At 35.3% G+C, this 23,680-nt stretch overlaps 1 protein-coding gene across 9 annotated transcripts in view; it reads right to left on the minus strand.

Moving 5' to 3' along the window:
* AKT3 (AKT serine/threonine kinase 3) overlaps positions 1 to 23,680 on the minus strand; it is a 357,879-nt gene that overhangs the window by 179,828 nt on the left and 154,371 nt on the right. For 8 of the 9 annotated variants that reach the window (XM_032137424.2, XM_058430708.1, XM_058430703.1 and 5 more), the window contains one exon: positions 17,826 to 17,951. The exons of the other annotated variant lie outside the window; for it this stretch is intronic. In XM_032137424.2, coding sequence (XP_031993315.1) covers positions 17,826 to 17,951 — 126 coding nt within the window. The remainder of the gene's footprint in view (positions 1 to 17,825; positions 17,952 to 23,680) is intronic. 9 annotated transcript variants of the gene reach the window in all.

Consider the following 23,680-nt stretch of genomic DNA (forward strand, 5'->3'; position numbering starts at 1 on the left):
TTTCTGGTACTATGCCTAAACAGGGCTGGTCTCAAATAAATAAACAGAATGACTAACACAATGCCCCAATTTATCTGTGCCTTGGCTAATTGAAATCACGTTAAAAAAATACCTAAAAGAGAATCTACCCCTAATAAAATAATTCGTTCAGGCAAAAATCACCAATGGTAAACTCATTTGGTAAGTAACTAATTAAGACTAAATATTGCATAATGCTAACATGTCAAACCACAGATTATCTGGTAACCACATGAGAGAAACTTAAGTTTATAATGAAGAGATGACACTGTCACCACCGTAACCCAGTGAACAATGATAGCATTACTAACAGCTGGTCAACCAAATACTAGGTACCTCTTGACATAACGCAATATGGAGTACACAGACTCACCAAGGAAACAATCTTGATAAAAATTCTGAATATGAATCTGATGGAATCCTTAGATCTAACTTCCTTTTACAGTAAATACAGAGGTAGAGGAAAAGTTAAATGACACCTCGTAGAAACGATCAGAGAATTCCAGAAGACAGAACTTTCACAGGACAAATGACGTAGTCTCTTTAATAAGTGATGTACCCAAAAGAGGGGTGAGGAAGGTAGTCTAATACTCTGCTGGACTAGTAGGGACTTAAAAGATTTATAAAAACCAAATGCAATGCGTGGTCCTCCTTAATGCATTCTTGTTGCAAAACAAACCAGTTTTAGGCAACAAGTGGGAAATCTGAATATGAATTTGTACTTGGTAATACTAAAGATTAGTTTTATTAGATGTGATTGTGATACAGCTTTTTAAAAAAATTTTCAATTCATGAAGTACATGTGCAGGTTTGTTACATGGGTATATTGTATAAAGCTGAGATATGGGCTTCTAGTGAACTCATCACCCAAGTAATGAACATAGTACTCAATAGGTAGTTTTCTGGTCCTTGTCCTACCCTTCCCCTTTTTGGCATCCCCAGTGTCTATTATTTCCACCTTTATGTCCATATGTACCAATTGTGTAGCTCCCACTTAGAAGTAACTTACAACTTAAATGCCTCGAGATTTCCATATGTACCAATGAGAAAATTTCTACTCACATATCTTCAAAGTAGCTTATCAGTGCATACATACCACAGTGAAATAAACAATAAACATATACAAAGACCAAGATGCAGATTCGAAGTCACTTTTTTTTTTTTTTGAGATGGAGTCTTGCTTTGTCACCCATGATGGAGTGCAGTGGCACAATCTCGGCTCACTGCAATCTCTGCCTCCTGGGCTCACGCCATTCTCCTGCCTCAGCCTCCTGAGTAACTGGGATTACAGGCATATGCCACCACGCCCAGCTAATTTTTTGTATTTTTAGTAGAGATGGGGTTTCACCACGTTGGCCAGGCTGGTCTCAAACTCCTGACCTCAGAGAACTGAAATATGTTTTCTCCCAGAGAAAACTGACCAATCTTTTATTTAGCATTCATGCATTAAAAATAACTGCCATCTTCACTGACATTATATTTAAAAGCACCAAGAAGCTCTGATCACATGATAAGACAAAGTTCTGTAAGTGACAGATAAGCTGTCAAGTAATATACTGCTTCAGGACTTCTTTATAGAAGTTATATTTAAATAATGTCTTTCTGTCAATATCAGATTATTGGAACAAGGCTGAGAACACATTTAAAGTGTTCATTGGCCAAAATGTTAAAAACCTAACATGAATTAACATGTAACTAAAGTTGCCTGGAGTCTAATATCGGAATTTATTCAGGCTTGTCAGTCTAAGCCAACTCTACTGATTCCTTAGTCATAATAAAATAATCTGTCTATAAAAATAAAGACCCATCAATAGGTAAAGAAGAGAGGTGGAACTTCCTAGAAGCACAGAAATATCAAACAATTTATGAGGCAAAGAGTAAATCTGTAAATAATATAGTTTAACAAAAATATTTTAACAAAATGTTCCACAGGACTAACGTGAAGTTCAAAGGAAACAATGCATATGAAATAGTGCTGTAAAGAATATTACATGTTTATTTTTAATTATCTTATAAGAACACCCTATAGAGACAGAAACTTTATCAGTGTGCTTTTGGAATCAATAACTGTTGCTGGTTGGATGATTCAGTTATCATGAACTATTCTGGCAGGTTTCAAAAGCAGTGCCATTTTAAAACATTAAAAATGTCTAAAAATGCAACCATAGTAATAGATTCTGAGTGCATGGGTTGGGGGGTGAGGGAGAAAGACAATGACAAATTGGTCCAAAAGGACACTGAGACTTCATAGTTGGAAGACTATTGTGCTGACAATTAGTAACAGAGGAAGCAGAGCACAAAACAAATGAATGAAAAAAGCTGAACTTGCAATGAAAGACCTTATTATAGTTCAGAAACATTATTGTAATAAAGGGGCAATGTACTCTCCTCTACAAAACTTCCAAACAGGCACCCTCGTCTCTTTTCTCTTCCCCTGCATTTCATTTTTTCATTAGCATCTGCTTGATTATGTATTATTTCCAACCCAAAAGAACGCCTCTATATCTTCCCTAAATTCCAAGGCTTAAAGGTCCTTCCTCCCAATGTGGCCTTAGGCCTCATTTAACTTTACTCAAAGTATAATAAATGCTTTTAAATTAAAATAAAGATATAAGGGTGAAAAAATCAGAAAGCCAATAATTTAGCATGTATCAACTCAGAGGAAGCAACAAAACATGTCTCTCAAGTTCAATTTGTTAAAAATGCAATGATTATATAACTTACTGCAAATACTCAGATGATTCTGCCTCTAAAAAAAATCAGTGTCTCCCCTATGGCTTCTATGACTTAGTTGGAAAAGCAATGCTGAAATCTTCACATACTAGTGAATCATCTACATTAGGCTGCTGTTTCCCTAAATGGAATTATCCAAAAGCTCTCAAATACATCTTCATGTACTAGTCAAGAATGACAAGATCTGATCCATGATACAGACAGACAGACTAGTCTAGAGGTATGGAAAACCCGTATCTTCTGAATTGCCCACACTAGAAAACCTCTCACCTCAAGGCCCTAACGTAAGGTAGTCAGAGATCCTTTAGTTAAGTAGGAATATGGAAAAAGCACTGGTCTGGAAACTTGAACGCTGCAGGTTTATCTCCCAGCTCCATCTCTGAAAGAATTCCTTGCCACTGGGAAATTCCATGAGCCTAGTTTCTCCAGCTGTAAAATAGACTGTCCTCCAAGGATGTTAGTAAGATTAAATATATCTTACTAATACACACATATATGTGTATGTATGTACATATATGTATGTAAAGTACGAGGCAGAAGGTACTCAACAAGTGGTAATTTATTACTATACTACTCCACAATATAGTCAATATTTCAAGAAATAATTTGCTGCTGCTGATAGGCAAACCACTGAATTTAGAAGAAAGGACTTCAGAGATCCTTCCCTCTAACTCCCTCACTCTACAGATGAGAAAACTCTGAGTCCCAGTATGGTTAAGCAACCGGCTCAACATTACATTATAAAACTCTATCAAATTTATCAGCCACCAATCTACAACATCTATATTTGTTCCTTTGCTCTGGCAGAAAGAAGTATCGCTATTATATATAATACAACTCTTGACAACAATGAGAGTCCACTATTAACCCGCTGGGTGATACTTGGCATGGCACGAAAGTTCTGTGGGTGCTGACTACGTATTACTTGAAGAGAGTTGTCATCTCTGAACCCCATATATGATTACATGCATTCAAACCAGGTGTTAGAGTTCAAATCACAGTTCTGCCATATACCTGCTTTGAGGTTCTGGGAAAGTTTTTCAGTCTCTCTAGGTCTCAGATTCATTATCTAGTTATTTTTCCTTTAAGTAATAATATTTATTTCATGTTTTCCATGTGATGACAAAATGCAATCACACAAATAAAACACCTTGTAAAAAGCAGGCTCTTTAAAAATGTTAATTTTCTTCCCTTACTTCCTTAATTGCCCTCCTAGTTTCCAATGTATTAATTATAAAATGGGATTAAAACACTGAATATAATGGGCGAACAATGATCTTTCTAATTACAATTTCAAAAACTAATTACACACAATCCTCTTTCTAGAAACTAAACATTTAAGTTTAAAATGACACACTAAAAAAAAATTCACTAAATCAAGTAGTTATCTACATTCAACTCAACCAAAATAATCTACACATTTAGTAAGGTCATAAAAAAACTAGACAGTAAATACACTATAGTTGTCTTATCATACACAGGCTGCAGGTGGTGATCCTCCTGCCCCACCCTCCACTTTCCATCCACAATACTCCAGCTTCCCTACATTAAAGGCGGCAAATTTTTAAAAAATATATAAAGAGATAATGTACCGCTTTCCAAGCTACAGTTTATAACTTTTTTAGCTTAAATTTTAAAAACTCTGTAGGTAGGATTTTAAAATGGAGTGCTTATTTGTCAGTAAAATTACTTTATATTCTACTAGGAGAGAAGATGAACAGCAATGTTACTACAGAAACTACAAATAAAACACGAGGTAAGCTAACAAACAGGGTAGCTCATGCCTAACTGTGGCCCTGAGAAAACAATGTGTGACATGGTTAGGGCATTCTGCTAAGTATTTCAAATGCCATACCTATTCCTATCATTTATTCTTTTTCCTCATTTGATATTTTTCACTCTATACAGGGATAAGGAAATAACATACCATCTGGAGCTTTCATTCATTTCTGAAGATTTCCTACCAACTTACTTCGACAAGATGAAAAGAAATTCAGCCAAAGTTTCTCAGAAATAATTTTTCAAATTAATGCTATTCTTGTTAACTGGAAAGTAACTTTATCTTTTGAAATCTTACTATTTATCCAAACAATCTCAATTTCCAAAGAAGCTTTTCTTGATGATCCCGTCTTTAATGATACCTCTTTTTCCTAAATTGTAACTGCATATATTAATTGCAAAACTCACTTCAGAACTTAGCCATAAAACATCTCAAAATACCAATTCCAAGGGTCTGTGGCATATTTTTGCTACTAGACTATAAATTCTTCAAAGCCAAGGGCTAGATCTTATATCGATGGAATAAGAAAATGAACACAAAACTCTAGGTTCACTCTGCTAGACATGGGTTCATGCTGTGGGCTCTGCCATTTGCCAAATAGTGGCCTAAGCAAGTCATATAACCACTCTTGAGTTCCTTTAAAACGGGGAGCATAATACTTACCTCACAGTGTTGTTGTGAAGATAAAATGAGAAAACATAAGTGAAAGGGCTTGATACATAGTAATGCTCAAAGAAAGGTTGGTTTCCTTATTTCCTTCTTTTTTGCCCTCAGTACCTGGTACAATGTTGAGAACATAATAACCCTCAATAAAAACTTTCTAAATATTCATTAGAATTTAGACTTCCTAAAAAATATATTTAAATATTAATTTTGACGACTCCTGTTTCCAAATTGTGTTACTTTAAGTCAAACACATACACACAAGGTAGAAAACTTCAAAACACAGTAGGTGCAAATGGTTGTTATTTGAGATGACTAGAAAAGAAAATCAATGAAGGAGTCAGAAGTATTTAAAAATAATTGAGTGACACTAATTATATGTAGGGTGTTCCCTTACTTAAGCACCTATCGACAAGTAATAGTTGATTGCTGACCTTCGAAAAAGTTGAGTGAGAGAGAAAGGGAGGAAGGCAGATACAGAGGAAAGGAAGGAAGGAAAAAGAAAGGAATAAAGGAAGGTGGTCATTCTGGAATCTCTTCTATGTCCTGAGTACAAACTATTGAAGCTGATAACTACTTGCCTGCCTTCCTGTAAAAACAATCCCCATTGCATCCTCCACCTTTCAATAGCAGTAATCTAGGAAACAAATTACGTTTAATTTTTCCTCCAATGGATGGGATCCTCTTCAACCAGTCAGAAAAATACTGAAGGATTTTATTACTTTAAGAAAAAAACAACTTCTGACTAAAAAGGGAATAACAATAGTCACACGGGTCTTTCTCAGCCTGCAGCAGCTTTGTCTTCCAAAGCCCAGGGTTTGAAGAATTTGGTCTATACCCCGTTCCTCTTGCCCTCACCCAAACTCTTGTCTCTGATCCAATGGTGTTAGATCTTATTTATTTTTTTTAAGCAATCAATATATGTTAACCGAATACTCCTTTTTTGTATAAATGTTTTTTACATTTTTTTATTAAAGTTCTGGGGTACATGTGCAGAATGTTCAGGTTTGTTACATAGGTATACACGTGCCATGGTGGTCTGCTGTACCCATCAACCTGTCATCTACATTAGGTATTTCTCCTAATGCTATCCCTCCCCTAGCCCCCAATCCCTCAACAGGCCCTGGTGTGTGATGTTCCCCTCCCTGTGTCCATGTGTTCTCATTGTTCAACTCCCACTTATGAGTGAGAACATGTGGTGTTTGGTTATCTGTTCCTGTAACAGTTTGCTCAGAATGATGGTTTCCAGCTTCATCCATGTCCCTGCAAAGGACATGAACTCATCATTTTTTATGGCTGCATAGTATTCCATGGTGTGTATGTGCCACACTTTCTTTATCCAGTCTATCATTTATGGGCATTTGGGTTGGTTCCAAGTCTTTGCTATTGTGAATAGTGTTGCAATAAACATATGTGTGCATGTGTCTTTAGAGCACAATGATTTATAATCCTTTGGGTGTATACCCAGTAATGGAATTGCTGGGTCAAATGGTATTTCTAGTTCTAGATCCCTGAGGAATCACCACACTGTCTTCCACGATGGTTGGACTAATTTACACTCCCACCAACAGTGTAAAAGCATTCCTATTTCTCCACATCCTCTCCACATCTGTTGTTTCCTGACTTTTTAATGATCGCCATTCTAACTGGTGTGGGATGGTATCTCATTGTGTTTTGATTTGCATTTCTCTAATGACCAGTGATGATGAGCTTTTTTTCATATGTTGGTTGGCCACACAAATGTCTTCTTTTGCACAGTGTTTGTTCATATCCTTTGCCCACTTTTTGATGGGATACTTTTTTCCTGTAGATTTGTTTAAGTTCCTTGTAGATTCCGGATATTAGCCCTTTGACAGGTGGATAGATTGCGAAAATTTTCTCCCATTCTGTAGACTGCCTGTTCACTCTAATGACAGTTTCTTTTGCTGTGCAGAAGCTCTTTAGTTTAATTAAATCCCGTTTGTCAATTTTGGCTTTTGTTGCCATTGCTTTTGGTGTTTTAGACATGAAGTCTTTGCCCATACCTATGTCCTCAATAGTACTGCCTAGGTTTTCTTCCAGGGTTTTTATGGTTTTACAGTTTTAGGGTTTTTATGGTTTTTGGTCTTACGTTTAAGTCTTTAATCCATCTTGAGTTAATTTCTGTATAAAGTGTAAGGAAGGGGTCCAGTTTCAGTTTTCTGCATCTGGCTAGCCAGTTTTCCCAACACCATTTATTAAATAGAGAATCCTTTCCCCATTGCTTGTTTTTGTCAGGTTTGTCAAAGATCAGATGATTGTAGATGTGTGGTGTTATTTCTGAGGCCTCTGTTGTGTTCCATTGGTCTATATATCTGTTTTGGTACCAGTAGCGTGCTGTTTTTGTTACTGTAGCCTTGTAGTATAGTTCGAAGTTAGGTAGTGTGATGCCTCCAGCTTTGTTCTTTTCTCTTAGGATTGTTTTGGCTATGTGGGCTCTTTCTTGGCATTCCCTTTGAAAACCACACAAGACAAGGATGCCCTCTCTCACCAGTCCTATTCGACATAGTATTGGAAGCTCTGGCTAGGGAAATCAGGCAAGATAAAGAAATAAAGCGTATTCAAATAGGAAGAGAGGAAGTCAAATTATCTCTGTTTGCAGACGCCATGATTGTATATTTAGAAAACCCCTTCGTCTCAGCCCTAAATCTCCTTAAGCTGATAAGCAACTTCAGTAAAGTCTCAGGATACAAAATCAATGTGCAAAAATCACAAGCATTCCTATACACCAATAACAGACAAACAGAGAGCCAAATCATGAGTGAACTCCTATTCACAATTGCTACAGAGAGAACAAAATACCTAGGAATACAACTTACAAGGGATGTGAAGGACCTCTTCATGGAGAGCTACAAACCACTGCTCAAGGAAATAAGAGAGGACACAAACAAATGGAAAAACATTCCATGCTCATTGATAGAAAGGATCAATATCGTGAAAATGACCATACTGCCCAAAGTAATTTATAGGTTCAATGCTATCCCCATCAAGCTACCATTGACTTTCTTCACAGAATTAGGTGTTACTTCTTTAGCCATAGTGATGTCTTCTTTTTTGGCCAGAAGGAGGCCATGAGCAGGGTTTGGGAATGTACCTCACTCTGTTTAGTTATAAGAAAGAATAGCCCTGACTAATCAAAGTCCTAGGCATTAAATGAAACTAGAAATTTTCTTCCAACCAAACAATAGTATTTGGCCTCAACTGCAAGAGATTGTCGTAAGCAAGTTCTCTAAAACCTTTAAGACTCTTTAAAGAAAGCTCAGTAAAGTGGTTTCCTCCTCACTCCAATGTAATTTAGCTGAAGAAGGAGAAATGATTGCCAGTTAATTCAGCAAACATTACTAAGTACCTTCTATCTTATGTTAATGCTATTTGGATGGCATTTTACAATGTACAAATAGTTTTCAAATATATATATGTGCACATATATACACATATATATACATATATACACACATATATACATATATACACATATGTATATATACACATACATATATCCATATATACATATATATGTACATACACATATATACGTATATCCATATATACGTATATATACACATATATACATACTTATATACATTTATACACATATACGTATATATATACACACACATATACGTATATATACACACACACACACACACACATATATATATATTTTTTTTTTTGAGACAAAGTCTTGCTCTGTCACCAAGGCTGGAGTACAGTGGCATGGTCTTGGCTCACTGCAACTTCCACCTCCCGGGTTCAAGCAATTCTCCTGCTTCAGCCCAGTAGCTGGGACTATAGGCGTGCCCCACCAAGCCCAGCTAATCTTTGTATTTTTAGTAGAGATGGGGGTTTCATCATGTTGGCCAGGCTGGTCTCAAACTCCTGACCTCAAATGATCCACCCACCTCAGCCTCCCAAAGTTCTGGGATTAGAGGTGTGAGCCACACCACCTGGCTATATGATCTCACTTGATCCTCACTGTAAGCCTGTGAAGAAGGTATTATTAGCTCCATTGTTCAAAGATGAGCAAAATGAAAATCAGAGAAGTTATGTGATTTGCCCAAGATCACATAGCTAGAAAAGCAGTAGAACCAAGTCCCAAAGTCAAGTCTTCTGACTACAAGTCCAATGATGTTCCAGTATACCAGATATTATAAGAAATGTTGCGGGACATTTTTAAAATGAGTATGCATGGTCACTGTCTTCTACAAGTTTACCATTCCCTTTGATTCTAAATAAGCCCCCACATTCCTTATATTCTGATCAAAGAGGCTCAGAAAGTAAAGACTGTAACTTAAAAGATTGGCTTGGGAATACAAATTAGGAAAGGGCTGGGAAATCGTGGAAGCTACTAGAGAAGAGGAAGCAGGCTCTAAAACAGAAATCTGATCAGGTCACCCGTAGTGTTGTAGTGAAGGAACTATTAAAATAGTGAGATTATTTAATAAGAAACTCAGATGATACACACAAAAAGTTATGATTATAAAGGACATAACACTGATGAAATCTTTCAGAGATGCAGAGGGCTGCTTTCACCCCAGCAGCTGGATTTGAAACTCTTGACTGCTGCAGTCATTTTCATTAAGATGGGATACACTTTTTCTGTTTTGTTTCTTTCCACATTTGCTGTATAATGTAAGGAAAAAGTAGGAAAGAATGAACATTTTGTGGAATTTTTGTTCTTTCCAAATTGGAGTATGATTTGAATTGGAGCCTAAAGAAGGAAATATGTGACACTGTTACATTATAGTTTTCTTAAAAATAATCTCATTTTAAAATAATTTTTACAAAGGTTTTCTCCATTCCCAATTCTAAACTTGGTTTAAGGTTAAATTCTGCAAATATGTGAACATACCACCACCTATGAAAATAGAAGCGAGAAGCAAAATTTAATTAAATTTACAGTAATTCACTTTTTAAGATAAGGCAGCTATTCCTTACAGTGGGATACACCTGTTAACAGATATAACTTTCCATTTGTCTAAAAATTTGATAGCATAAAGAAAAAAACAAGTATCTAAGGTGACAGATTTATCAATTACCTTGATTTCATTATATGAATGTATCAAATAATCACATGTACCCAAAAATATGTACATCTAATATGTATCAATTAAAAATGTTTTTTAAATAAAGTAAATCAAGAAAAAAAAGAAAGCACCAAATCTTCAAGTGATCAAATGATTAAATGATCTAAAAATCATTAAAAACAAACACAGGGTTAGGAATTTTGTATGTAATTAAACCTGACCAGAATATAGCAATGTATGTCAAAAAGAAAATGTATAGAACATTAAAGAATAACAGAAAAAAAAGAAGGAAAAGATATAAGGTATAAACATAGTTATTATTTGGGCAAGTGTTTAATTGTGGATATATATTAAAAAATAATTCAGCTTTTCCTTGTCAAAAATGGAGAACATCTGAAATTTTTCTAAGCAAGGAGAACGGTATTTGCAAAGGAACTTTTTTTGGAGATGAATCTATCCTATGTATTGTTTCCAAATATTCCAGAAAAGATAATATTTGACAGTAAGAGCTTGATTAGGAGACAACATAATCCAGAAAGGAAGTGATGAAGCACTGAGCTAGGATGGTAGCAGTAAGACTGAAAAGGATGAGGACTAAACAGTATCTTGCTGACTGACTCGCAGCCTGTTTGTTTAAGGATGTATCCCTTCCACTGCACACTATAACCAGGTACGTCCTTTTAAAAAAAATTGAATACTGATTTGGACACCGGATATTCAAAAATTCAATCACATTGATATTCAAGACTTTCCATAATCTGATTACTAACTCTCTAATCTGAGCTTTTTTTTTGTCCTCCAGCATAAATTCTCCATCCATCTAGGATACTGCCTATACTATTCACAAAATAAGCTACTCCTTAATACTTGCCTTCATTTGTTTGCTTATGTTGTTAACCTCACTGAGAATGTCCTCTGTCTTCCAAAAGCATAATCAAATCCTCTTCCTCAGGGCTCATGTTAACCCCATCTCATGAGTAAATTCTTAGTCACCCTCGCTAACACTTACCTATTGCTTCTCTCAACTTCTACAGCAGCTACTTTCTACAGAATTCATTTTGGCAATTAATCCCATTTTTCCTCCCACTGCTATATGTTCTATGTGAATGTCTTCCATAGTCAATGACAAATTCCTACATACAATAATTTTATTATATACTCCTTTCACTGTCAGGTATGGGTATAATGATCAATCAACACTTCAAAAGTGAATTATTCTCCCATAATTCATGTACATTTATATAGTATATATTTACATAGTCTATAGTTTTTCTAGAATTACAAAGTTATTATTCTAGGTTGTATTACGTGTTACACAAGACTAAGAATCAAGTCATAAGCTTTTTCTCTATCCCCATGTATGTCCACTAGAAGCATTAATAGGAATCAACTGATTTTTCTACATACTTAAAAATCTCTGTATATAATATTTATTCAAAGATTTTTTTTTTTTTTTTTTAAAGAGACAGGGTCCCTCTATGTTGCCCAGGCCAGTCTCAAACGATCCTCCCACCTTAGCCACCCAAGTAGCTGGGATGAGATAAAGATGTTCGTCAGTAGGTTTAAGTCCCATAATTTCCTTACTTTCAAAGAGAGAGAGAAAAGTTGGTTAGAGAGTAAATACTTTGGTCATGCACAGTAGCTCATGCCTATAATCCTAGTACTTTGGGAGGCCAAGGTGTGGATCACTTGATGAGCCCAGGAGTTCAAGACCAGCCTGAACAAAATGGTGAAACCCTGTCTCTACAAAAAATTGGCCAGATGAGGTGGCATGCAGCTGTAGTCCCCGCTACTCAGGATGCTGAGGTGGGAGGATCACTTCAGCTTGGGAGATTGAGGCTACAGAGAGCTGTAATTGTGCCACCGTACTCCAGCCTGGGTGACAGAGTGAGATCTTGTCTTAAAAAACAAAAAAGTTAAAGAAGACAGAAAAAAAAGAGTAAATATTTCATCTTTAAAAATTGTGCTTATAAATGCAGAAATGACCTATTTTTTAAGAAGGGACTGAAGAAAGGTTTCAGAGAAGGAAAGCATATTGTCAGGGTGGGACAATATTTGCAGCATAGAATAAGGTAGAATTCTAGGAGAGGCTTCTTAGGACACAGGCTGGCACTTCTCCCATCCCACCACAGAGAGTAAGAAGGAATAGATCAGAAGTAGGATAAGCCCAAGACATAGGGGCAAATGCACACGTCCTCCATGTGGGAAATATTCCCACTCTGGAACTGAGCAAGCTAGTAAACTCAAGAGAAGTTCATACAAATTGTCAAAATGTTAGCAAGACCATGACTCCTGGATAGGCAAACTGTTTTACTCAAAGTAAAATAAAATGCAGCCCTGAGACAATGTATGTATCTTGTATTATTTTTTAAAGTGCACGTTTCTTGTGTACAGATTATCTTAATCTACAATCCTTAAAAATCCATCAAACCATAATTCTGATTAGAGATGTACTATGCTTGAAAAACCTTATTTTTACTTACATTTCTATAGCACTACATTGGCACCTATATATTAATAGTTCATATGTGATCCACCCAAAGAAGGGTGAACGTCAAATATTGCTATCCACATTCTATAGGGTTTGTGGAGTTTCCATTCTCCATGCCAAAGGATACCTAGTAATTTAAGTGCTGGAAATGGGGCCCAAAATCAGGTCTCATCACCGTAAATCTAGGGGAAATCTTATAATATGGGGGTGGGGGAGGGGAGTAACATTTAAATGATAGTCAAGACACTTGAGTTTTATTCTTGATACTTAACTACTACTACCCTAGTAAGGCAACCTTAAAAAGATCACTGAATTTCTAAAGGCTTCATTTTTCTCACCTAAAAAAAGAGAAATCCAGACTAGATGTTTCAGACGTTCATTTAAAAAGTTATTAAGTCATAAAATACAGGCACTAGGAGATATAAGATACATAAGACTAAGCTCTTTCCCCTAAAATAACTTACTGATCAGTGAATGAGACATGCACAGGAACAAGATAACCAAGAAACAATGTGTTAACAGCAGAAGATAGTAGATTTAAGAAGGGCAGAGAGGAGTAATTTAGCAAGGAATAGGGATGGGAATTAAAATCTGAATTAAGTCTTAGAAGACGGAAAATTATCCAGGCAAATAGAGGACCAAAGGACATTCCAATCAAAGGGAACAGCATAAACAAAGCCTCAGAGTGGAAAAACAGCATAGGTTGAACAGGGAATTATAAACAGTTCAGTATTGCTGATACATAATTGTAGAGCAGAAGAGAGATCTTGCAAGAGTTGAAAGTAGAGGCCAGATTGAAGAGATCTATGATGTATTAAGGAAGCTGAGCTTTATCCGGTAGGCAGTGATGATCCACGGCAGGGCTTTCACAGGGGAATGGCATAGTTACGATATAATTTTAGAAAGACCACTTTGATACCCACGTGAAGAAAGAGTATGAGTGGTACAAACTAGAAACAGAGAAGCTAGTTAAGAATCTACAGCAGATATGATGAGGCCTCATTCTAGGGTGATTACAGAAAAGAATCATAGGTTCAAGAAATATGCAGAATCAGCAGGACTAGAAATGGATTGGGAGTGGGGTAAAGATGTGAAGAAGGAAAAAAAGGCATGGAAAGGATCCATGTTTCTGATCAGGCAGAGACAGAACTCAGATACTGAGTATAAAGGAAGAAATAGACAAAATTATCTTGAGTTTAGCTTAGGACACACCCGGTCAAAACATATCTAGGTAGAGATGTCCAGCAGCCAATTGAACAGAGTAACCTAATGCTCCGGAGACAGGCCTAGCCTAGAGATTTAAGTGTGGGAGTAAGCTGCATACAAGGTTGTAACTGAAACCCCAAAAGTCAACGTGTCCGCCCAAGAGAAGGTACAAAGTGTGAAGAGTCTTCAACCAGAACCCTGTTAAATACCAGAACTGTGCATTAGCCTAAGGGGTGGGGGGGAACAGGAAAGAGGTATCTCTGAGAACACAGTGGGAGTGGTCAAAAAGGAGACGGTGATCAACAGTATAAAATGCAGCCCAGATATAAATCCAGGATAAATAAGAACTAAAAGATGTCTACTAGACTTACTGATAGGGTTCATGACATGATCTCCCAAAAGATAGCACCTTAGCATTTGAGAAAACAGCAAAAGCAGGAAGGTCATTCTTACCTTCCTCTCATCCTTCTCACCTGAGACAGGTCATAAAACTTAGCAAGAATTTTTTGACCTTCCCCTGAAATAGGTCATAAGATCCCCATATGAGAGATGCCCACCCTATACCCAGAGGAAAGGAATATCCTTATTTCTGAAGACACAGGGACAGAGAAAAGAATCTGACAAACAAGCCTTACTAAGTTCCCTTCAGTTTATTACCATTATAACCCCTTAGTCCCTAAGACTATCCACCTCTTCATCACCCCTAAGCATAAAAATACACAAGTTTGGCCAGGCATGGTAGCTCATGCCTGTAATTCCAGCACTTTGGGAGGCTGCGGCAGGTGGATCACCTGAGGTCAGGAGTTTGAGACCAGCTGGCCAACATGGTGAAACCCCATCTCTACTAAAAAAAATACAAAAATTAGCCAGGTGTGGCGGTGTGCACCTATAATCCCAGCTATTTGGGAGGCTGAGCCAGGAGAATCACTTGAACCCAGAAGGCGGAGGTTGCAGCGAGCCAAGATCGCGCCACTGCACTCAGTCCGGGTGACAGAGTGAGACTGTCTTAAAAAAAAAAAAAAAAAAAAAGTTTCTGTGTTTGTTTGGGTCTTCAATTCCAAAGGCCGCATTGTCACACAAAAGTTTTATTACTTAAATTTGTGTGTTTTTCTCTTGTTAATCTTCCTTTTGTTATAGGAGCCTCAGCCATGAACCTAAAATGGGGAGAAAAGATATTTCTTTTCCCTACACTAGCAATTCAGTGGCCACTCAATAATTTATTATAAGTAGTTTCAACCAAGTGAGTAAGGGAGGAAGCTAGACTGCAGTGGGATACGAAGTGGAAACAATGAGTATAAGACTATCTTTTTGAAAAATTTAAATCAGGAGGGAAGCAAAATTTAATTAAGATTGGAAGTTCTCAAGACCCTTACAGTTCTCATACTCTGTTTTTTTCCATATAGATAAAAAGCCTATTTTGGTAAAATTTCATTAAAACCCATATTGATTAAATATGAAGTAATATGTTTAATTATCAGAAAAATAAGGGAGATATATATATACACACACATATATATACACATATATACACATATATACACACACACACACACACACACACACACACATATATATATATATATATATAAAACATTTCCCAACATACCTTAGAAATACCTTGTAAAATTATCTTTTTAAAAATGTACTAAAGGGGGCTAGGGCAAAGGGAAAAGCAATGGTGAAGTAACCCTCTCTTGCACCAATTGTTCTTTCCTTTATTCCTCATAAAGACATTCTTTATTGCCCTCTGCCTGGAATATCCTTCTTCTCTGTTTTAATTTGCTTAACTCCTACTCATTCTTCAAGGACCTGCTCAAAGTCCACCTCACAGAATCACAGAATGTCAGAGACAAAAAGGGCCTTACAAATCCACTGAATCCAAATGTTTCTAACATGCTGATGAAGAAACTAAATAAAGATCAGAGTTTCAGAGAATAATCTGCCCAAGGTCCTATTACTTGCAGCTTGTGGCCAGGTTGGAATTTGAACTACTTCTTCAACTAGTACCCATTTCAGTAGACTCATCATTTCCTCACATAATTGTTATTTACAGAATTTAAGATTGCAGTAAGTCAAGCTTCAGTAATAATCAATTTTTTAAAATTTATCTAGTGTAAGATCCATGTTACTAACACTTTTTAAAACTAAGGAGCTGACCTACAACTTACTTGTTAGTTTGAGTCAACTACCTACAGCTACTTGATTATACAAGATTACAGATGTCAAATAATATTTATTTCATGGATAAATAAGCTGACTGTCAGTCACTAAATAGGATCCTTCCCCGAGAGTGCAGCATTTATTTCAGCCTCTGCCAGTGGAAGTGTTGGAGCAGATGTTGGCAGACTATGACATACAGTATGTCTTTAAAACTCGTTGGGGTGTGAAATTTCATAAGGTCAAAAAATGCTGCATTTTGATCAGCAGATACAAGAATTCTGTACTTTTATAAATTATTTCAGAAAAACCAATAACATTTGCTAGTAAAATGGATAAACTAAAAAGCTACACTGGCTTTAGGTAGGGCATTTAGATAATGTATGCTGCTTATGTTCTAAAAGCTAATTTCTATCACTTTAAAGCAAATGTTCACCCAAAAAGTCTTTAAAATGTAAAATGTGTTCTTAAGTCAATAGAAAATACAATATATCATTTCAGTTGACAATAGGGTTTAAAAAATAATTTTCTATTGAAAGAAAACCACTATTATCTAATGAGCATTTTGGTGGGAAAAAAGATGTTTTCCTGAACTAATACACATACTTCATAGTGATCTCATTTAAAAAATATCTATATAAGAATCCACTAATATAAACAGAGAAAGCTTTTTTTTAAGTTAGTATCCATATCGTTCAAATGACTTCACAAATCTTTTAACCCTTTGGTTTACTGTTTTATCTTTTTCTTAAAAAAAAATACAGTAGCCATTCTAACCCACTAACAAGGGCTAACCTGAATTAAACAATAGGAGTAAAAAAAGATCAGGGCTTTTATAATGGTAAAATGAAATTTGTAACATTCAAAGACTTATTTTCTTGAATTTTTGTTATATTATTGCATTTTTTAGCTTCAAATTTCCCTTATATCTTTTTTTCCCAAATATGGCTAATAGGTAACATATAACCAAAATCAAAATTAAGGATATTGTCTCGTTAAAGATTTTAGCTTAATAATACAGACTAGCTAGATCTTAGACAAGTTTATTTAACTTAGCGTAATTTAAAACACTTTACTTCTAAATTAACACAAAGATTCTCTAATTGATTAATCAATATATTTGAAAAGTTGGAAGAGCCTGGTAATAACATAACAATAATAATCATTGTCATTATCATCATTGTCATCTTTCAGTTTATTTTGTGCTATGTTCATGCAAATACAAAATTTCTAAGTAAGTTTTAAACATTTTTGTTAGGTATTTGCAAGGAAGAAAAATTTAACTACAAACATAAAATCTCCTCAGAAGATGATTTCTAATATAAATCACCTGTTTCTCATCACACAATCAAAAGAGCTAAGATTATGACAGGAAACTGATTAAAATGCATTAAGTACCACAACATCTTATAACCATGCTAAATCTAACAACCAAGTTCAAAGGTCCTTGTTTTTATGTTATAAAGAAAAACTTGAAGTATATATTTGGGGAATTTTATTTATCACATTCAAGTTCTACATAAAAATATTGAACTCTATTGCATTGTATAAGACCAAATATTATTGATAACCTCTATGCTAAGGAATTGAAATTCTATCAAAGCTGAAAATTTCTCTATTAAATATAAACCTCATTTTTTTCACAGGTTTCTCATATAGCCTAAGATATCTGACACATTAAATCATAAAAATACATAAAGACAAGGTGAATCAACAATTATAATTAACTTACTTGCCACTGAAAAGTTGTTGAGGGGATAAGGTAAATCCACATCTTGAGGTTTCTCTTTATATCCTATGAATGAGCCATCTGTCTTCAAAAGGAAGTATCTTGGCCTCCAGTTTTTTATATATTCTCCTACATGAGGAAAGCACGCATGTTAATGCTGAAAAAAATGAACAGCAGCTTTTATGCAAAAAATAAATTATGGTACAATATATGTCCTACAACACTGGCCTCCAAAAATTTAGTTACGCAGTTTTCTTTTAACTTAGCTTACAAAAGAAAATACATAAGCCTACAATTAAGATTCAATAAAAACCCAAACATGTTTTGTTTTTAATGATTTCACACTTTGATAATTCATTTGCACCATTATTCCTTCAGAGAATCATCTGAGTACACATTTTGTTCAGTTTTTCATTTTATCAGATGGTTGTTAGAGCATATTTTCAGCTGTTTTAAAAAGCCTTGGTAAATCATCCACACAGTATCAATGAATTTCCATTAAAAACATTTATCATAAGAGGGGCAAGAAATAGATGTTTCTCTTCCACTAATTGTGTCTTTATTTTTTTTTCAAAAAAGAAAGAAAAAAGTCTATTTTCGTTAATAAATCTTGACTATAACTTGTTTAAGCAACATTTTATTGTTCTTCATAGAAAACCTTCTTGCAATGCTGTACTTAAGAAAACGAAAGAACATGGGTTAACAGGGCTTTAAACGATATGCAAACTCACACATACACAAACATAGTAATTATTAATATATGGTACAGTGTCAAGTACATAATAGTCAATAAATGTATACTTTATTAGAACTTAACATAAGGTACCACCCTAGCCACCAAAATACACATTTTTAGCAACCACATTACAATTTGCTTACCTACTAAAGGACAACTTCTAATTTTAAGCAACAGAGGTGCTCCATGATGCTCCAAGAGCTAGAAGGCTATCTGGTATTGATTCAGTTCTCTACTGGTTATTTCTACCTGCTGATTAAATCTCAAATGCTTAGGCAAAGAATTACAAAAAAAATTGAAAACAGTTCAATTTTCCCTACAAATCAGCTTCTTCTCGTGACCCAAATTCAAACCCAACATCTGACGGTTCCCCTCATCACAGTTAGGTCAATACTGCCATCACAAGTCTCTCTGATTGAGCCCAATCAATTGAACCCTTAATACATCATATCTACTCTTCTGTTAATACTGTTTTTCCCCATTCCACTCATGCCCCACTTCCCATCCTAATGTATCTATCACCTCCAGATTAATCTTGTGTGTACCACTTTATCACTTTTCTGCTCAAAATATCCTGTGACTCCTTACTGCTCACGGTAAAGTCTAGTCTCTTACCATAAAATGTAATCCAAATCTTTTACTATAAAAGGCAATCTCACCCCAACATGTATTTCAGATGTGGAATCATTCCTCTGAATCAGCAATTCTTAAACTTCTTAGAACCTCTTTATACGCTTAAATATTACTTAAAGCACCAACAAATTATGTAGATTTTTATCTATGTTTACTGTATTCAAAATTGAAAATAGATTTTATAAATTTTTTACTTCATTTGAAAATAAATTTATTACATATAACAAATAATATATTTTTATAAAAAATAACTATTTTCTAAAAAAACAAAAAAGAAAGAAAAACGCAAAGACCAGCACTGCTTTCCATTTTTACAAATCTATTTAATGTCTGGCTTAATAGAAGACAGCTGAATTTTCTCAGCTGTTCCTGCCTTCAACACCCTGAGGCAGTATGTTGTTTTGGTTTAAATTTAGGGGGAAAAAGTCTGGCTCAAACAGATATGAAGCTGAAAAAGGGAAAAATATTCAGATAGTTACGGATATCATTCTTTGATACTACACCAGAATTCAACAAGGGATAGTTTCTAAAAGATTAGTTGCAACGTAGAACTTGAAACTTTATCAATGAACTTTCTGTACTATTATGTGAAAATCCATTGATCTGTATCAGACTTTGAACCAATCTTTAACACTGTATATAATTTTATAACATTATGCATTGGTCACATAGAAAACCCTGGCTTATCGTGCTATGCTGATCTTCCTAATGTTGACACATTTCATTATACAATCACATTTGTTATCAATATCAGTCTCATGAAAAAAGTAAACATTGGAAAGCTGACAAGCTCATGACGAGAGATCTGTTTTCCCAAATTTAATCTTTGCTTAAAAGCTCAATTTCCATCAGTGACAGCACATACTGTCAGTTGTTTTCCTTGCAGTGATAATACTCTACGTGCCCAAGCTGGTGCCCACCACTTAATGCTCAATCATGATTTATTAAACAAATGAATAAACAGAGGATATGTAGATCAGTATCTTCCACGTAAGTATGTAAGGGCAAAAAAGAAATTTAAAGAAAAAAGAAAAAAAAGTGATGCTCCTCTTCACTTTATTTTACTGAAAAAATACGGCCCTAATATTAATAAGCACATGACTTAATAAGCCAATTTATAAAACTAGATGCCTAATAGACAATTCTCATGTTGAAAAATAAAATAATTCCTTAATTGCTCTTATTTTATTTTTCCATTTCATTTATTCCTATATAAAATTCAAAATCATTAGGTATTAATTCTCCAATTAATGTCATATTTAGACTTCAAATGTTGTTGTACAGCAGTAAGAGATTTATACTGGTACAATATGCTGTAACTCTGTCAAGGTAAGTAACAATAGTTTAATAATTATACCAAAGATAAAATGAATCAAATCCATTTGAAAAATATAAAAGAAAACACGGAATAACACCATTTCTTCTTATTTTAAAATAGTACTGAATACACTTATTCAAGAAATGTAAAATTAAAAGAAATCAAATTTTCAATTCTAAGCATAATTTCCCTCTATGTACATCCTCAGATGAAAAAGACAAAAACATCATTATATAAATCTTGTATCTTTTTTATCAAGCAGATTTTTAAATTTTTAAAGTATTTTCTGTGATCTATAGCAGGACTTCTGGTTGCCAAAAAGCTATTTAAAAATAAATGTATTATGCATCCTTTAAACATAATACAGTATACCAAGATAGTGACATACTCACTCACACAGAAGAAAAATTTTAAAGTAAAAATATCCCTTGTTGCTTAAAAAAAAGTGTTTCTCACAAACTTTTTAAATAATTTTAAACTGATTTGGTTAATCAACAATTATACTGTCATACTAAGCCAGAAGTAGATCTCAAACTTCCAATAAAGACTCCTGAATCTATTTTCTTGTCATTTTTCATCTATAATATGAATGAACTTTCTGAGACGATGCTTAGAATGCATTCATTATTAATTTGTTACAGAGGCTGGACCAACCAAAAAAAAAAAAAAAAAAGACAACTTAATAGAGCTTAATTCCAGTATTATACCAGATTTCAGGTGCCTAGCTGTTCAAAAAGGAACTGAACACTTTCGTCTCTAGCTCAGAAGTTGAGGCAGTACGAGTTCAGATAAGGCACGTGTTGTCAGGTTGTTCTAAAATATGGACAGAAAGTCCTAGTTTTTATGAGGCTAAGAACCCAGAACGAAGTACCCTCCCTGCCACCAATCCTTTTAAGATGGACTGCTAAAAGTCAATCTTTTATTTTAAACACAGAATTTGCATCTAAGTTTACACATGATGCATCAAACCCAAATTGCATCGTACTTTTATGTTTATGGCCCATAGGTTTCAACTAATTTAAAACACAGCCTGGTTATAATGGAAAGTCTTGCCAAAAAAGAAGCATTTATGATGTGCGAAGTATCCCAAAGAGATTGTTCAATGGACACCCACCAATATACATCCAAATAGTAAATGTATCGTCAAGATAAACCTTCAGCAAGCACTGCAGTCACAACTGGTTAAGACTTTCAACCCAACCTCTTCCACTATATATATATCTATATATATATATATATATATCTATATATCTATATATATCTTTATGGGTGCTTTCACTTCTTTCTCACACTCTTTGGCTGGAAGCTGTATCTATGTTGAAGTATGCTGTTATCAATACCAAAACAAATACATTTCCCAACAAGGATTCTGGTATACTGGCTTCTGGTAGTGAGGTGAATGGTGGACCCTCGAATGATGTATACACCCTAATCCCAGGAACCTGTGAATATTACCTTATGGTAAAAAAGAATCAGTATTACCTTATATGGCAACACATGTGATTAACAATTAAGGATTCTGGGAAGAGGGACTTCCCCTGGAGAATTATCTGGGTAAGCCCTAAATCCAATTACAAATGTCCTTTTAAGAGTAAACTGAACACACAGAGAAAAGGAAAGGGGGAACGTGGCCACAGAAGCAAAGATTGGAACTATGGGCCAAAAGCCAAGGAGCACCTAGAGCCACCAGAAGCAAGAAGAGACAACAAGCAGGTTCTCCCCTGGAGCCTTCTCAGGGAGTGTGAACCTGCTAATACCTTGATTTCTAACTTCTGGCCTCCAGAATTGCGGCAGAATAAATTTCTGTTGTTTTATGTCACCCACTTTTTATTAATTTGTGACAGCAGTCCTAGGAAATACAGCTCCTAAACACTATGACCAATGGCTTGCTAACAGAGCCAAAAACTACTACTTACTCATTGAGTTCTTGGCATAAGGACATGTACAGATTCAGTTAGTACCTTCTGAATGCAAAGAGGAAAATCCACATCACTACTCTAAGTGGTAGAGAATCCTATTTGTGAATTATGAGGGTGGAAGAAACTGTTTGCTAGAATTCATGGTTTTACTTAGTCCTAATAACTTCAGATTCTGGACCTTTGCCACCTTTCTTACTTCACTTAATAACTTATTCCCTGTAGTTAAAACAAACGATCTCAACGGTTTTGAGTAAATTTTGGCCATAGGAAACATCCTGAATTTCCACAGCTGAGTAAAAACACTGCATTATTTTGGACCTCAGGCTTAGTCTATTTTTTTTTTTTTTTTTTTTTTGAGACACAGTCTTGCTCTGTCGCCAGGCTGGAGTGCAGTGGTGCAATCTTGGCTCACTGCAACCTCTGCTTCCCAGGTTCAAGCGATTCTCCTGCCTCAGCCTCCCGAGTAACTGGGATTACAGGTGTGCATAACCACACCCACCCATTTCTTGTATTTTTAGTAGAGACGGGGTTTCACCATGTTGGCCAGGATGGTCTCGATCCCTTGACCTCATGATCCACCTGCCGTGGCATCCCAAAGTGGTGGGATTACAGGCGTGAGCCACCACGCCCAGCCAGGCTTAGTCTTTAATAACAACCTGAGATGGGACCTGGTATGAGTTTAGACTCATGCTCACTTTCCACCTAGAAGATCTGGACAGGATATTCAAATAAATCATCTTTATCGCGGATTATATACTTTCAAACGGGAGCTCACCAACTTTCACCTGATAACAACAAACTGTATTTTTACTTAATAATCTTCAACCTAAATTAGTCCATATATAAATATTTTACTTCATTATTCATCAACACTCTACTGAGAATCACATTTTGATTTTTTAAAAGCTTAAGTCATAAGTGTAAAAGCTGAAGTCGTAAGTGCCAAAGCAGAAGCTAGAAGAGTATGTCTCTGAACTAAACAGTGATTGATTAAAATGTGCAAATAGTCTTCCATCTAGAATAACTAAGGAATATCTAGATTTGTTCAGACATGCAAATGGAAAAGATCTTCAGAAATAATTCAGCCTTGTGACCTCACAAATAGATCATGTTGATGAATATTTGATACCTTTTTAAGGCTACATTGTGTTCCAGAACCTAGTTCTAATTTTAACTTCATGAAAGGTAGAAAGATGTGAGGTGAGCTGGGTACTGGTTGAGAATACTGCAGAAATACTCAGCTCTACCTTCA

This window comes from Hylobates moloch, unplaced genomic scaffold, assembly GCF_009828535.3.
Source record: "Hylobates moloch isolate HMO894 unplaced genomic scaffold, HMol_V3 SCAFFOLD_18, whole genome shotgun sequence".
Lineage (NCBI taxonomy): Eukaryota > Metazoa > Chordata > Mammalia > Primates > Hylobatidae > Hylobates > Hylobates moloch.